The sequence below is a fragment of the Lampris incognitus genome, chromosome 11 (genome assembly GCF_029633865.1).
Source record: "Lampris incognitus isolate fLamInc1 chromosome 11, fLamInc1.hap2, whole genome shotgun sequence".
Classification (NCBI taxonomy): Eukaryota; Metazoa; Chordata; class Actinopteri; order Lampriformes; family Lampridae; genus Lampris; species Lampris incognitus.
In genome coordinates, this window is record NC_079221.1 from 43,147,177 (window position 1) to 43,163,025 (window position 15,849).

The 15,849-nt window shown below is 48.9% G+C and overlaps 1 protein-coding gene across 1 annotated transcript in view; it reads right to left on the reverse strand.

Moving 5' to 3' along the window:
• Positions 1–15,849, reverse strand: part of lrp1bb (low density lipoprotein receptor-related protein 1Bb) — a 303,986-nt gene that overhangs the window by 131,738 nt on the left and 156,399 nt on the right. Inside the window, exons 28-32 of the mRNA XM_056288933.1 lie at positions 5,109–5,240; positions 4,413–4,640; positions 3,162–3,336; positions 2,748–2,842; positions 767–916 (exon numbers count right to left, since the gene is read on the reverse strand). Of these exons, the coding sequence (XP_056144908.1) occupies positions 767–916; positions 2,748–2,842; positions 3,162–3,336; positions 4,413–4,640; positions 5,109–5,240 (780 nt within the window). The remainder of the gene's footprint in view (positions 1–766; positions 917–2,747; positions 2,843–3,161; positions 3,337–4,412; positions 4,641–5,108; positions 5,241–15,849) is intronic.

Consider the following 15,849-nt stretch of genomic DNA (forward strand, 5'->3'; position numbering starts at 1 on the left):
ATGTCGGTTTATTTCGTGCTCCTCCGAGTCCGATATCCAGCTTCCTGCCCTGTTTAACGCTCACCGTGAGCTGCCAGGGAGGAAGGGACTGGGACAGTAAAACATCCACCCCTCCCACTGGGACCGTTGACTGAAAAGTAAACTCGGCTTCAGTCAGCTTCCTGTTCAGCTTTGTTTTCCATTTGGCCTCACCACATGTTTTTTTACCCCCTCCCCCTTTTGCCCCCCCTCCCTTTTTGTCAGACTTTATATTTAGTGAATCCGGTCGGTGATCTGCGGCCTTGTCCGGTGTGTGGTGCAGTGACAACACACTGCCCTACAAACAGCAACAGGACTCTGGGCTCTCTCCGAGTACACCGGGGGGGGGGGGGGGGTGGGGGGTGGAAAGAACATCATGTTGGCTTAAGATGTGGCTTTCAGGAGATTTCTAAATGAAAGTTGCAGGTGATGGATGGTCCCACATATTAGATTCGTCACTGATACCAAGAGAAAAACCCCATAATGAACATCCGCCTCCATTTTCATTCCAGAAGAAAAGGGAAAAAAAAAAAGAAAAAGAAAAAAAAAGCAATCATCAATCACAGCCCGACGCTGTTTTAATTATCTAAATGCCCCTCTCTCTTTGAACAAAGTGAAGTACAACTGTTACAAAGACCAGCTAAATGACCCCATTCTGCAGCCACTTAACTAGCAAAGCAGGTAATCCCTCCACACTCTGTCTAATCCGCGATGGCGCTCCGGCGCTCTGCTGACAAGCTCTACTCACCCATCACGGCCAGCGCCGTGCCTCTGGCCAAGTCCTTCTTCACAGTCTCCAGCACCTCCAGCCCGCTGCCGTCTAGATTGCACCTGTTGATAGTGCCATTGGTTGAGCTTATCCAGTAAAGCTTGTTGGCGGTATAATCTATTGAGAGACCTGCGCAGCAAAGGAAAATGGAGGGAAATAGGGGTTATTTGTTATTGTATTGGCTTCTCTCGGTACAGAGCGGGAGCTGTAACCAGGCAGTTAACATGATAATAGTCAGTTCAGCGGAGTTCTCTCCAGATGGTTTACCACGTCAGCAAACAAGACGTGATGTGAGAAACAAAATGTTGGACTCATGATCGATGAGTCTTCATACTCATTGGTTACTTTTTTATTTTGATATACTCTATCGATCCCCATAGGGAAATTATGCTCTGCATTTAACCCATCCTAGCTGTGTAGCTAGGAGCAGTGGGCAGCCGCCGTGCAGCACCCGGGGACCAACTCTAGTTCATCTTGCCATGCCTTGGTCGGGGGGACTGACAGGAGTATTAAGCCTAACATGCATGTCTCTTTTTGATGGCGGGGGAAACCGGAGCACCCGGAGAAAACCCACCGCAGACACGGGCAGAACATGCAAACTCCATGACCCCCCCAAGGTTGGACAACCACGGCGTTCGAACCCACGACCTTCTAATGATGGTTTACAATGTGAGCAAATAAGATGTGATGTGAGAAACAAAATGTTGGACTCATGACTGAGGAGTTTTCATACTCATTGGGTACATATGCTTGGGGTTCCAGCGCTGGTTTGACAATCATGCAAGAGAAAGCTCTTTATCCATGCAGCATTGCATGGACACCTACAGTACATACAGTACTGCACATGCAAGCGACTGAGTAAGGCCTAAAACAGCGTGAAAGTGAAGGCATGGCTGCTGGGTAGACTCTTCTCTCAGCGGGGACGTCTCTATATGACCTCCAACTGGCACCATAAATAATTGGACCAAACAGTGAACGACTGATTTAAAGTCAATTTCATGATGATTTTTGATAAAATGCAACTATTGAGAGTGTCAACTGGAGGCAATTATGATTGCGCGTGTCCAGGCAGCTCTTTGTCTCCCACCGCGTTGGATTTATGTGTGGCAGATTCACAGTCACAACGTGTCATTAATTTACTCTTGTCCCCAGGTCCACCCCATAATCATAAATGAAGCCGGTGAAATATGGTGCCCCCTGCTATCTGTATCGCTGACAGGCCCAGGAGAGAGAAGAAAAACACTGAAAACAATGGTGCTGTTTGCGGGGGGAAAGGAGGAATTTGACCTTGAGTTGTGACAACAGCTGCTAGAGATGGAGACCTGCAGATTGTTTTGTTTTGTTTTTTTGCTCGCTTGAGCTTCTGCTGTTCATTCGAGCATGAGCCATCTGAGGTTAAGAGTTCACGCTCACAAAGTAAGTGAAGAGGTGGATGAGGTGGAGTTAGGTTATGGATAACTATATCCAACTCCCTTTCAACGACAAGACAAACATGATCCGGCAATGATCATGCGGAGATAAGTCCAACGTGTCAATGTTTGGAGCTGTTTTAATGACTAATTACTAATCTAACACGTTTTAATGAATAGCCTTGTTGGAGACATGAAAGGACGAAGCCCCATGGGAGCAGGGGGGTCTGGAAGGAGAGGGGAGGCTTATGTCTGGCTTGTGTGGGGATTTCCGTGGGAGATGTGCATACTGATGAGAAAGAAACCTGTCTGGTGTAGAACGATACACAGCAGCCATTACATCAGATAAAAGCTTATTCTGAATTATTTGAATCACATTCGAATCACCAGTGATTTAAAATCGCTTGCTTTGTACTGGAAACTTGGAACATGGGAGGAGAAAGACCCAAGGGCCTTTTTTTCTTCCGTCCGAGTTCTACATTTTAGATGTAGGTCCAACTCGACCAAGGACATTTGACTGATACCCGAATGAATCACCCCCCCATACTGACCGACAGGTTCCCTCTGGTTCTGATGGAGGACCTTGCTGTTACTCCCATCCATGTTGGCCATGTTGATGGTGCTGCCATCTGTCCAGTAGGTTTTCCTGCGGGTGGGGGAGAAGGGGGGGTCGGGACGTGCACCATAGTTAGTCTACCATTTAGTATAAACTATCCTGAGGTTTATAGTCAGTGAATGTTGTGGTGCAATTAATAAGAGATGAAAACAAAAACGAATGTCAATAGATTTTGTTCCCCTCGATGGCCTCGTCGAGATCTATCGACCAACACTCCCGAATTCTCCTCACCTCAACCGCCCCCCCCCCCTTTCTTTCTTTAGGCGAGGCCCTTCTTTAGATTTTCTAGTGCTATGTGCTGAGCCCGGGGCAGTGATGAAGTGTACAGATGTTGCACTAATCTACTTACCCCTTGACAGGGTGCACAACAAGGCACCTCGGCTTATCAATCCCGTGGATGATCGAGGTCTTCAGGGACCCATCAAGGCGGGCTACATTGATTTGTGACTCATCGTTTTCAGAGCTGAGCCAGTATAAGTTCCTGGAGAGCCAGTCTAAAGCCAGACCCCGGCAGTTCACGATGTCTGGGAGGAGAGAGGAGAGACCGTCAGTCACACAACAGGGTTCACAAAGGAGCAGAGGGCATCGCACCAACACTCACTGATGAGAATCACCGTAGGCCGCAAAACAAATTAGCATCCATAAATTGTTTTATAAATATAAAAAAAGCTTTGTTTCAAAAAATTAATTCTGAATTCTTTTCTTTTTTTGGGGGAGACCCCCCCCCCCTTTTCACCCAATTGTATCTAGGCAATCACCCCACTCTTCCGAGCCGTCCCGGTTGCCGCTCCACCCCCTCTGCCGATCCGGGGAGGGCTGCAGACTACCACATGCCTCCTCCCATACATGGGGAGTCGCCAGCCGCTTCTTTTCACCTGACAGTGAGGAGTTTCCCCAGGGGGATGCAGCACATGGGAGGATCACGCTATTCCCCCCAGTTCCCCCTCCCCCCTGAACAGACGCCCCGACCAACCAGAGGGGGCACTAGTACAGCAATCAGGACACATACCCACATCCGGCTTCCCACCCGCAGACACGGCCAATTGTGTCTGTGGGGACGCCCAACCGAGCCGGAGGTAACACGGGGATTCGAACCGGCGATCCCAACGTTGCTAGGCAACGGAATAGACCACCACGCCACCTGGACGCCCTTTTATTTTATTTTTCTATTTTCTGAAAAGCCCAGAGAAGCGAGCTTTTGTTTTTCACCAGTTGTCGTGAAATCAAAAATCTCTTCGGGAAGAATTTAAAATGTCTTGTGTAGCTACCGTCAGACGGCTGACAGGAAGTCGTCGGAAGCATCAGTAGGTTTTTTTCCGCTCAAACACGCCACCACATGCACGCCGGAGGATGTAGCCCATCAGAGCTGTTAGCTGAAGTGATTCAGACACAGCCAAAAAGGGCGCGTGGCTTTCTCTGGGTAACTACGTCACCGTTCAGGTACAACACTGCCCCTTGCATGTTGATGTGCGCTGCATGCACACGACGCACAACCTCGACTCTGGACACACACACACACACACACACACACACACACACACACACACACACACACACACACACACACACGGAGCGAGTGACGTGGTCGGTGCAGACCTACCTCCGGAGATAACGCTCTCCAGTCGCGTCCCGTTGATGAAGGCCCGTTTGATGGTCTGGGTTTTGACGTCGGCCCAGTAGATCCGCTCTTCCAGGGCATCGTAGTCCACCACGGTGACGTCGTCTATGTCGGGCACCGTGAGCGCCGTCATGACGTTCATGTACGGGTTGTCCACGTCCACGCCACGGATCTCGGACCGCCGCACGTACAGCAGGAACCGTTTCAGAGCTGGAGGGAAACGATGGGGAAATTGCACATATCACCGTGGGGATAAGCGGCGGCGCAGCGGCTTCCGAAGCTGTTGACAAAATAGCTGATGCCTGTCGAACCCCTGGCCCACGCATGACGGGGTGCACTTTAATGTCAGGGAAATGACTGTAATGTAAAAAAATGTTACTCTCCCGCTCTTCATAAAGACATGTAAAATGGCTTCCCACATTGTGAGTCTAATTACCAAAGGAATAGAATAAAAAATTAAATAAGAGAGATAGATAGATAGATAGATAGATAGATAGATAGATAGATAGATAGATAGATAGATAGATAGATAGATAGATAGATAGATAGATAGATAGATAGATAGATAGATAGATAGATAGATAGATAGATAGATAGATAGATAGATAGATAGATAGATGGATGGATGGATGGATGGATGGATAGATAGATGGATGGATGGATGTTTGGACGCCTCACCGAAGCAGGACTGCTTGTTGGGGGACAGCTTCATGAGATGTGGGCAGGTGCAGAAGGCAGTGCGGTTGTAATTGATGAGACACAGGTGTGAGCAGGGACCACGGCCTCCGTTCCCCTCACACGGGTTGGACGCTGGGGAGGAGCGAAGGAAGACGAAGTCAGAGAGAGAAAAAGAGAGAGGGGGGGAGCATGAGAGAGAGAGAGGGAGAGTGAGAGGGCGCAAGTGTGTGTGCGTGCATGCATCTATGTGTCTGTACGTGTGTGTATGTGTGTGCAAGAATGCATGTGTATCTGTGTGTGTGTGTGTGTGTGTGTGTGTGTGTGTGTACCATTTGGTCCCCTAATGGGGACCAAATGTTCCCATTAGGATAGAAAAACCAAAAACCACCTACCTTGTGGGCCATTTTATGGGGCCCCACAAGGTATATTTTAGGGTTAGGACTTGGTTTTAGGGGTAAGGTTAGAATTAGGGTTAGGGTAAGGGTTAGGGTTAGGCATGTAGTTTGCATGGTTAAGGTTAGGGTAAGGGTTAGGAAATAAATGTAGTCAACGAGGGGGCCCCAGAAGTATAGTTTTGCGAGTATGTGTGTGTGTGTGTGTGTGTGTGTGTGTTTGAACGACAGTGAAAGTGTCTCAGAACACTAGCACAGCATCTGAACACAGGATTTCAAACCATAAAGCAGACAATGCTAACAAACATAAAGCAGACACCGTGCTAACAAACAGATGTAGGCTAGTGTCTCTCAGTGTGCCATTTAATAGGCCTCCCCAGTTTGTATCAGTCACACAAGAAAACTCCCACGTTCCAGCTCTTTTCTTTGACTGTATTTTTATCCCATGTGCTACAAACGTTAGGTTCAAAAGAATCCTGATATGCATTTTGCTGGCTTACTCCCCGATGTGCTGGTTGCCGTGGAAGAAACATCCAAACGTGACAGACGTCAAACATTTATGAACATGACATCTCACAAAGAGTCACACGGTGCACTGCTCTGCTCGCCACAAGATGCTGCAAATAATGGGACATTGCACAGCGCACACACCGCTTTACTGTGAAGGTCACCGACCGAAAATTAGTGAAGAGCTGCCAAACACGACATCATAGCTTTTCCCGCTTCCGGTGTGGGATGTTGGCGCCGCGAACTCGTGTTTGCGGTGGCCTCACCCAGTACGAGTGCGGGGAGATGGCGGCGCAAACTTAACATTTGCGGCGGCCTCACCCAATGCCGTCCAAGCAGTGTCTTTGTCCGTGTCTGGGTTTGTGTCTTCGTCTGATGGCTGGGTGAGCTGACTCTGGATTGGCTGGGGGAGCTTGGTCTGCCGCATCCTTTGGGCCTGGGCACCGCGGGGTTGCCTGGAGCTGCACCCGAAGAGGAAACACCGAGGGCAGTCTGACGGGACGTGGAAGCGGGGCAGGCTAAGCTAACTGCTAGCCCATGCAGACTGGCAGTTCTGATAACAAGAGTGGTCTGGCGGCGGCCTCACCTGGCGTTGACTGTGTTTTTGGCGTTGTCGTGTGAGGAGGTGTGTCGAAGGTGTCTGGCTGGGAGAGCTGGCATTGGATTGGGTGGAAGAGATTGGTCTGCTGCATCCTGTGGGCCCAGGGACCATGACCCTGCCCGGAGATGCACCCGAACCGGAAACCCTGAGGGCGGTCTGACAGGACGTGGAAGCGGGGGCAGGCTAAGCTAGCCCATGCAGACCGGCAGTTCCGATAACAAGAGTGGTCTGGCGGCGGCCTCGCCTGGCGTTGACTGTGTTTTTGGCGTCGTTGTGTGGAGTGCGGGGGAGGGTGTGTCGAAGGTGTCTGGCTGGGAGAGCTGGCGTTGGATCGGCTAAGGGAGCCTGGTCCGTTGCGTCCGGTGGGCCCAGGGACCACGGCCCTGACCGGAGCTGCGCCCAAAGAGGAAACACGGGCGGTCTGACAGGACGCGGAAGCGGGGCAGGCTAAGCTAACTGCTAGCCCATGCAGACCAGCAGTTCCGACAGTCATCCTGGCTGGCGTTCGTTCTCTTGACAGTGATATTTTTTTGTGTGTGGATATGTTGGATATACACTCACCGGCCACTTTATTAGGCACACCTGTCCAACTGCTCGTTAACGCAAATTTCTAATCAGCCAATCATATGACAGCAACTCCATGCATTTAGGCATGTAGACATGGTCAAGACGGTCTGCTGCAGTTCAAACCGAGCATCAGAATGGGGAAGAAAGGTGATTTAAGTGACTTTGAACGTGGCATGGTTGTTGGTGCCAGACGGGCTGGTCTGAGTATTTCAGAAACTGCTGATCTACTGGGATTTTCACACACAACCATCTCTAGGGTTTACAGAGAATGGTCCGAAAAAGAGAAAATATCCAGCGAGCGGCAGTTCTGTGGGCGAAAATGCCTTGTTGATGCCAGAGGTCAGAGGAGAATGGCCAGACTGGTTCGAGCTGATAGAAAGGCAACAGTAACTCAAATAACCACTCATTACAACCGAGGTATGCAGAAGAGCATCTCTGAACGCACAACACGTCGAACCTTGAGGCAGATGGGCTACAGCAGCAGAAGACCACACCGGGTGCCACTCCTGTCAGCTAAGAACAGGAAACTGAGGCTACAATTCGCACAGGCTCACCAAAATTGGACAATAGAAGATGGGAAAAACGTTGCCTGGTCTGATGAGTCTCGATTTCTGCTGCGACATTCGGATGGTAGGGTCAGAATTTGGCGTCAACAACATGAAAGCATGGATCCATCCTGCCTTGTATCAACGGTTCAGGCTGGTGGTGGTGGTGTAATGGTGTGGGGGATATTTTCTTGGCACACTTTGGGCCCCTTAGTACCAATTGATCATCGTATCAACGCCACAGCCTACCTGAGTATTGTTGCTGACCATGTCCATCCCTTTATGACCACAGTGTTCCCATCTTCTGATGGCTACTTCCAGCAGGATAACGCGCCATGTCATAAAGCTCGAATCATCTCAGACTGGTTTCTTGAACATGACAATGAGTTCACTGTACTCAAATGGCCTCCACAGTCACCAGATCTCAATCCAATAGAGCACCTTTGGGATGTGGTGGACCGGGAGATTCGCATCATGGTTGTGCAGCCGGTACTAGCAAGGTGTACCTAATAAAGTGGCCAGTGAGTGTATGTGTTCTTGTAGGTTTTAGATGTGTGTTTTTGTCTCTGTGTTGCACTGCTGTGGGCTGGGGGGAAACGATATTTCCTTTCATTTCATGTACTGAAATGACACATAAATATTCCTGATTCCTGATCATTACAATGGCCAGCTCCTCTTCTGCCCACTGCCACCCGTGTCTGTGTGTGTGTATGTGTGTGTGTGTGTGTGTGTGTGTGTGTGTGTAGATGCCCCGTTGAAGTGCTGCTTCCAAGTGGTTCAGCCCACCGCCCTGCATCCATGCAAAGACCATAGCAGTCTCATTTATAACCGTTGCGCACGCACAAAACGGAGCCTGAAGGAGGCGCGCACCACTTCCCACGCAAAAATTGGCGATCTAGAAAAACAAACTTGATGGGAGAATGTGCGCACCTGTATGGCACACGCCATTTTCGGCTTTTGTGAGCACGCACACTTTTAGTAAGGATCCTACACACTGTCTTATGAGATCCCTGAGACCTCCTCTCAGAATACGTAGATAATGCAGATTCGCGCAGCACATTAACCTACACCGGGGGCGGGCAATTTTATCCAGAAAGGGCTGGTGTGGGTGCAGGTCTTTGTTCCAAGCAGTTACACACCCGTGTCTCCTCATCAAGTTCCTCTGCAGAAACTCGACTGGTTGATTAGTGGGATCACTTGTGTAACTGCTTGGTTGGAACAAAAGCCCGGCACCCACAGCGGTCCCTTTCTGGATAAGACTGCCGACCCCTGACCTACACAGTCAACACGACGGCACTGATACCACAATGCAAAAACATTTTTAAAAAAAATGCACACCTCACGAGTTCACGAGGCTACTCCCTCCCATCTTAAGGCCGGCCTACTTTATTCTGACAGTCATCGCCTTCTGCACTGCGCTGTTGCTGCAGGACAGCAGAACTTAAGCCCAATACACATAAACCCTCAAGCTGCTGACACGTTTCTTCAGACATCCCCCAATTACTCAGAGCTAGCTGGGCATTTTAGCTCGGGTCTATTTATTTATTTGTTTGTTCATTTATTTACCATGCAGCGATCCGTAAGTGGCACTACACAGTCTGCAAAAATGACCCATTTTCATTTCAAATGGACCTGCCTAGACGCGTTTCGTACGGCAAACAAACAACTGCGTTACTTGGTGGCGCCGGTAAAGTTCAGCAAAGCTTGTTTTCTGGACTTGTCCGCTGACACACCGTCAGAATCCCGATTGAAGGGGACAAAACTCACCCGTAACGGCGTCTGAGCTGCGTCGAGCTGCAGAGGACGCATGCCCGACTCCACGATGACGGGGCGTCGGAGAGCCGCATGCCAACCGGAGAGCCGCATGCCAACCACAAACCTCAAGGGGAGGCGGCGGAACCAAGGCGTCTGCTCTCCACCCCACCGCCACACAACTTGTGTGCGTGTGAGTGTGTGCATGTGTGTATCTGTGTGTATGTGTGTGTGCATGTGTGTATCTGTATGTGTGTGCATGTGTGTATCTGTGTGTGTATCTCTGTGTGTGTGAACGTATGTGCGCGCGTGTGTATCTGTGTGCACGTGTGTGTGCATGTGTGCGTCTGTGTGTGCATGTGCACGTGTGTGTGTTTGTGTCTGTATGTGCATGTGCACCTGTGTGCATGTGTGTGTGTGTGTGCACGTGCATGTGTGTGCAGGGGGGGGGGGCTCTGAAAGGGGGATAATTTGTGGATCTTTCATCTTTCAGTGCAAACCTGTGAAAGCTGGCTGGCGGCTGTCAGGGGCGCATGCCGCGGCTCACTCCGCATCCCCCAAACATAATCACGAGAGAGAGCGAGAGCGAAGGAGAGAGAGAGAGCGAGAGAGAGAGAGAGCGAGAGAGAGAGAGAGAGAGAGAGAGAGAGAGAGAGAGAGAGAGAGAGAGAGAGAGAGAGAGAGCGAGAGAGAGAGAGAGAGAGAGAGAGAGAGAGAGCGAAGGAGAGAGAGAGAGAGAGAGAGAGAGAGCGAAGCAGAGAGAGAGAGAGAGAGAGAGAGAGAGAGAGAGAGAGAGAGAGAGAGAGAGAGAGAGAGAGAGAGAGAGAGAGAGAGAGAGAGAGAGAGCGAAGGAGAGAGAGAGAGAGAGCGAGAGAGCGAGCGAGCCGCGCTGGTGACGAGCGCGCTGTTTAGCATGCGGAGTGTACCGTTCAACAGACAAAGCCGTGTTTGTTCTACTTATTTGTTTCAAAGCCCATTATATTTGTTGTGATATTACTGCTGACACAATTACCAAGTATGTTTTTTCCTCGATGGAAATAATTGTGTGCGCTAAATTTCATAAATAATATATGGTGTTTGGGTAAAGCACGCGCAGAGAATCAGCAACTGCGACGCCGGAGTCACCGGATTGCGTTGTTATCTGCCCCACCTTTCGAAATCCTTCCCTCTTCGAGTCACTCCGAATGACAGAAAAGAGGCAGAGAACGAACGAGACACTGTTTGCTTTGCATGATACGTGGAGCGAGAGCGCCTCGCTGTTAAACAAATAACTTTACCGCCATGCAACATCACAGCGCCGCGTGTATTTGCACCCCCCTACATGCTCACTAAATGTTGACGTGTATTTCAGTTCAATTATGTTGATTGGCGTTTATGTTTTATTCAAATAACTGAACACATACTGATTCCCCTCTAAAGAAGAGAAATGCAAAAAAATGCATCCCTGAAAAATTCAGGGAACATTTCTTTGGGCCCTTTCTTTGGTTATGTTTTATATCTATCTATCTATATATATATATATATATATATATATATATATATATATATATGTCTATCTATCTATCTATCTATCTATCTATCTATCTATCTCTCTCTCTCTATATATATATATATGGTAAAGGGAGAGTGCTGGCTGATATGATGGAGAGAAGGAAGGTAGATATATTGCATGTGCAAGAGACCCGAGGGAAGGGCAGTGAGGCCAGCAGCATCAGCGATGGGTTCAAATTCTTTTTTTCCCTTTTCTCCCCAGTTGTACTTGGCTGATTACACCACTCTTCTGAGCCGTTGCGGTCGCCGCCCCACCCCCTCTGCCTAACCGGGGAGGGCTGCAGACTACCGCATGCCTCCTCTGATACGTGTGGAGTCACCGGCCACTTCTTTTCACCCGACAGTTAGGAGTTTCACCAGGGGGACGTAGCGTGTGGGGAGGATCACGCTATTCCCCCCCAGTTCCCCTTCCCCCCTGAACAGGCGCCCGGACCGACTAGAGGAGGTGCTAGTGCAACATACCCACATCCGGCTTCCCACCCGCAGACACGGCCAATTGTGTCTGTAGGGACAGCCAACCAAGCTGGAGGTAACACAAGGATTCGAACCGATGAGCCTCGTGTTGGTAGGCAACAGAATAGACTGCTACGCTACCCGAACGCCACGTTCAAACTCTTCTACCATGGTGTGGATGGGAGGAGAAATGGGGTAGGGGTAATTCTGAAGGAAGAGTATGTCAAGAGTGCATTGGAGGTGAAGAGAGTGGGACAGAGTGATGAGCATGAAGCCGGAACTTGAAGGTGTGATGATGAATGGTATCAGCGCATACAAGTTCACACCCAACAAGCACGAAAGTTGGGTGTGAGATGGAAGAGAAAGAAGAATTCTGGAGTGAGTTGGACGACGTGGTAGAGAGTGTACCCAAGGAGGAGAGAGTGGTGATTGGAGTGGACTTCAGTGGGAATGTTGGTGAAGGAAACAGAGGTGATGAGGAGGTAATGGGCAGGTATGGTGTCAAGGAGAGGAATGTGGAGGGGCAGATGATGGTGGTGGATTTTGCAAAACGGATGGAAATGGAGGTGAATACCTATTTCAAGAAGAGGGAGGAACACGGGGCGACGTATAAGACTGGAGGAAAGTGCACACAGGTGGAAAATATCTCTTTCAGGTGCGATCTGAAAGAGATTGGAGACTGCAAGGTGGTGACAGGGGAGACCGTCGCTAGGCAGCATCGGATGGTGGTCTGTAAGATGACTTTGGAGATCAACAAGAGGAAGAGAGTGAAGGCAGAGCCAAGGATCAGATGATGGAAGTTGAAGAAGACTGTTACGTGGAGTTTAGGAAGGAGTTAAGACAGGCTCTGGGTGGTAGTGAAGAGTTGCCGGATGGCTGAACAACTACTGCAGAAATAGTGAGACAGACAGCTAGGAAGGTACTTGGTGTGTCATCAGGACAGAGACAAGGACACTTGGTGGGGGAATGAGGAAGTACAGCAAAGTATACGGAGGAAGAGGTTGGCATAGAAGAAGTGGGATAGTCAGAGAGATGAGGAAAGTAGACAGGAGTACAAAGAGATGTGGCATTAAGTGAAGACAGAGGTGGCAAAGGCAAAGGAAAATTGTATGGTGAGTTGTATGACAGGTTGGAAACAAAGGAAGGAATAAAGGACTTGTTCCAATTGGCTAGACAGAGGGACTGAGCTGGGAAGGATGTGCATCAGGTTAGGGTGATGAAGGATAGAGATGGAAATGTGCTGACAAGCGAGGAGAGTGTGCTGAGAAGGTGAAAGGAGTACTTTGAGGGGGTCCGCGGTGGTGTAGCGGTCAAAGCATCGGCTTTGTGTCGATGCAGTTGCCCACTGGGGACCGGGGTTCACGCCCCAGTCTCGTCAGATCCGACTATGGCCAGACTCGATGAAGCAGCAATAATTGGCAACGCTGTCTTTGGGAGGGGGGCGGAGTCGGCTTGTGTTCATCACATGAATACGTCTCTGTGTGTTGGAAAAAGCAGTGGTTCTGCCTGGAGTCGCCTTGTCACCAAAGTGGGGAGGCGTCTCCTTCGAGACTGCCGGCCGGAGAGATGCAGTTGGCGAACGCCTGCAGTACGAGGGTGGGTGTTTGAACTAAAATAGGGATCGATTGGCCACTAAATTGAGAGAAAAAGGGAAAAATCAGAAATAAATTTAGAAAAAAAAGGAGTACTTTGAGGGGCTGATGAATGAAGAAAATGCGAGCAAGAGAGAGAGAGAGAGAAGGTTGGATGACGTGGGGATAGTGAATCTGGAACTGCAGTGGATTAGCAAGGAGGAAGTGAGGGCAGCTATGAAGGGGATGAAGAGTGGAAACGGGGTTGGTCCAGATGACATACCTGTGGAGGCATGGAGATGTTTAGGAGTGGAGTTTTTAACTAGATTGTTTAACACAATCTTGGAAAGTGAGAGGATGCCTGAGGAGTGGAGAAGAAGCATACTGGTACCGATTTTCAAGAATAAGGGTGATGTGCCGAACTGTAACAACTACAGAGGTATAAAGTTGATCAGCCACAGCATGAAGATTTGGGAAAGAGTAATAGAAGCTAGGTTAAGAAGAGAGGTGATGATCAGCAGCAGCAGCAGTATGGTTTCATGCCACAAAAGAGCACCACAGATGCGATGTTTGCTTTGAGAATGTTGATGGAGAAGTATAGAGAAGGCCAGAAGGAGTTACAGTGTGTCTTTGTAGATTTAGAGAAAGCATACAACAGGGTGCCAAAAGAGAAAGTGGTATTGTATGAGGAAGTCGGGAGTTGCAGAGAAATATGTAGGAGTGGTGCAGGATATGTATGAGGGAAGTGTGACAATGGTGAGGTGTGCGGTTGGAATGACAGATGGGTTCAAGGTGGAGGTGGGATTACATCAAGGATCGGCTCTGAGCCCTTTCTTGTTTGCAATGGTGATGGACAGGTTGATGGACGAGATCAGGCAGGAGTCTCCATGGACTATATTTGTGGATGACATTGTGATCTGTAGCAAGAGTAGGGAGCGGGTTGAGGAGAGCCTGGAGAGGTGGAGGTATGCACTGGAGAAAAGAGAAATTAATGTCAGTAGGGAGGACAGCAGAATGGTGAGGATGCAAGGCGTAAAGGTGAAGAGGTGAAGGTGGATGAGTTTAAATTCTTGGGGTCAACTGTCCAAAGTAATGGGGAGTGCACAGGAGAGGTGAAGAAGAGAGTACAGGCAGGGTGGAGAGGAGTGTCAGGAGTGATTTGTGACAGAAGGGTACCAGCAAGAGTTAAAGGGAAGGTTTACAAGATGGTTATGAGACCAGCTATGTCATATGGTTTGGAGACAGTGGCACTGACAAAAAGACAGGAGGTGGAGCTGGAGGTGGCAGAGTTGAAGATGCTAAGATTTTCACTGGGAATGACGAAGGAGGACAAGATTAGGAACGAGTATACTAGATGGACAGCTCAGGTTGGACGGTTTGGAGACAAAGCAATAGAGGCAAGATTGAGATGGTCTGGACATGTGTGGAGGAGAGATGCTGGGTATATTGGGAGAAGGATGCTGAAGATGGAGCTGCCAGGGGAAAGGAAAAGAGGAAGGCCAAAGAGGAGGTTTGTGGATGTGGTGAGGGAAGACATGCAGGTGGCTGGTGTGACAGAGGAAGATGGAAAGGACAGGAAGAGATGGAAATGGATGATCCGCTGTGGCGACCCCTAACGGGAGCAGTCGGAAGTACTAGTAGAAGTATATATTATTATTGTTATTATTACTATTATTATTATTATTATTATTATCATCATTATTATTATCACAACACATGACCGCTACCATTAATTAATGTGTGTTCAAACTATTTCTGACATTGTTGTAATAGTATTATTTTACATTTTTTTTAAATGTGTAAACTTGTTTACAACTTGCTTGTCTCAAATTGCTCCTTGAGGGACGAACAAAGTATTTCGAATTGAATTGAATATGAAAGTGCCACTGTCTCTTCAATATGCTGTCTCTGTAGTGGCACTGGGGAGCAGCTGCCATGTGACCACTTCTTCTAATGCTATACTAGGGCTATAAACATACAGATATCCATTATAACTGGGCATCCTTGGACCCGACTAGAGCTGATCACTGGTCCGCTTGCAAGGCAGCTGGATTCTCAAGATCACGAGATCATCCAAATGATCAGATGGTTATGTGTAAGAAACCATCGGGGGCGTCAGGCTAAATAAATCACTGGCACAACCTCGTAATTTCCCCAATCTCATGCAACCCAACCTTAAGACGCAACAACATAAACACACCACCTCCCCTTCCAAACCACATTTAATGTATTTACAGCTGTGGATGCCTCCTGCTGAATAGCCCCCGAGACCAATTGTGTTGGCTTTTCCATCTCCCTCCCTCCCTCCGCCTCCTCTCCCCCCTGAAAATCTTCCGTCTCTCCATCCCTCTGGTCCCGATCTGCAGGGTCTAGCAGAGCCCCAGAGCTTTGGTTTGGGCCAGACTGGAAATCAACCAGCTCTCCCCTAGCTGAGCTTTTTAAAACAGGATTAAGTGTGCTTTACGCCTTCCTCGGATTGTACTTCAATTTGCTCACACTTATCTGTGGCAGGCAGTCACGAGAATGCAGATACAGGAAGGAAACAAGCAAATTAACTCCTACCACACTGGTGGAGCGGGGAAATCGCTGAATAGATGCAAACCCGATTACGAGCGTAATAATGCCCATTTATGGATGGTGGCTTACATCTGTAGGAAGCTGAGAGGGGTGAATTTGTAACTCGGCGGTGCTGAAAAAAAAGGCAGTCGTGTTCGAGACCCAACCATCCACCCAGGTGGTCCAGGCACACATGGACAAAACGCTTCCTAACCCAACAATTCAAGTTGGCAGATCAGCTTCACA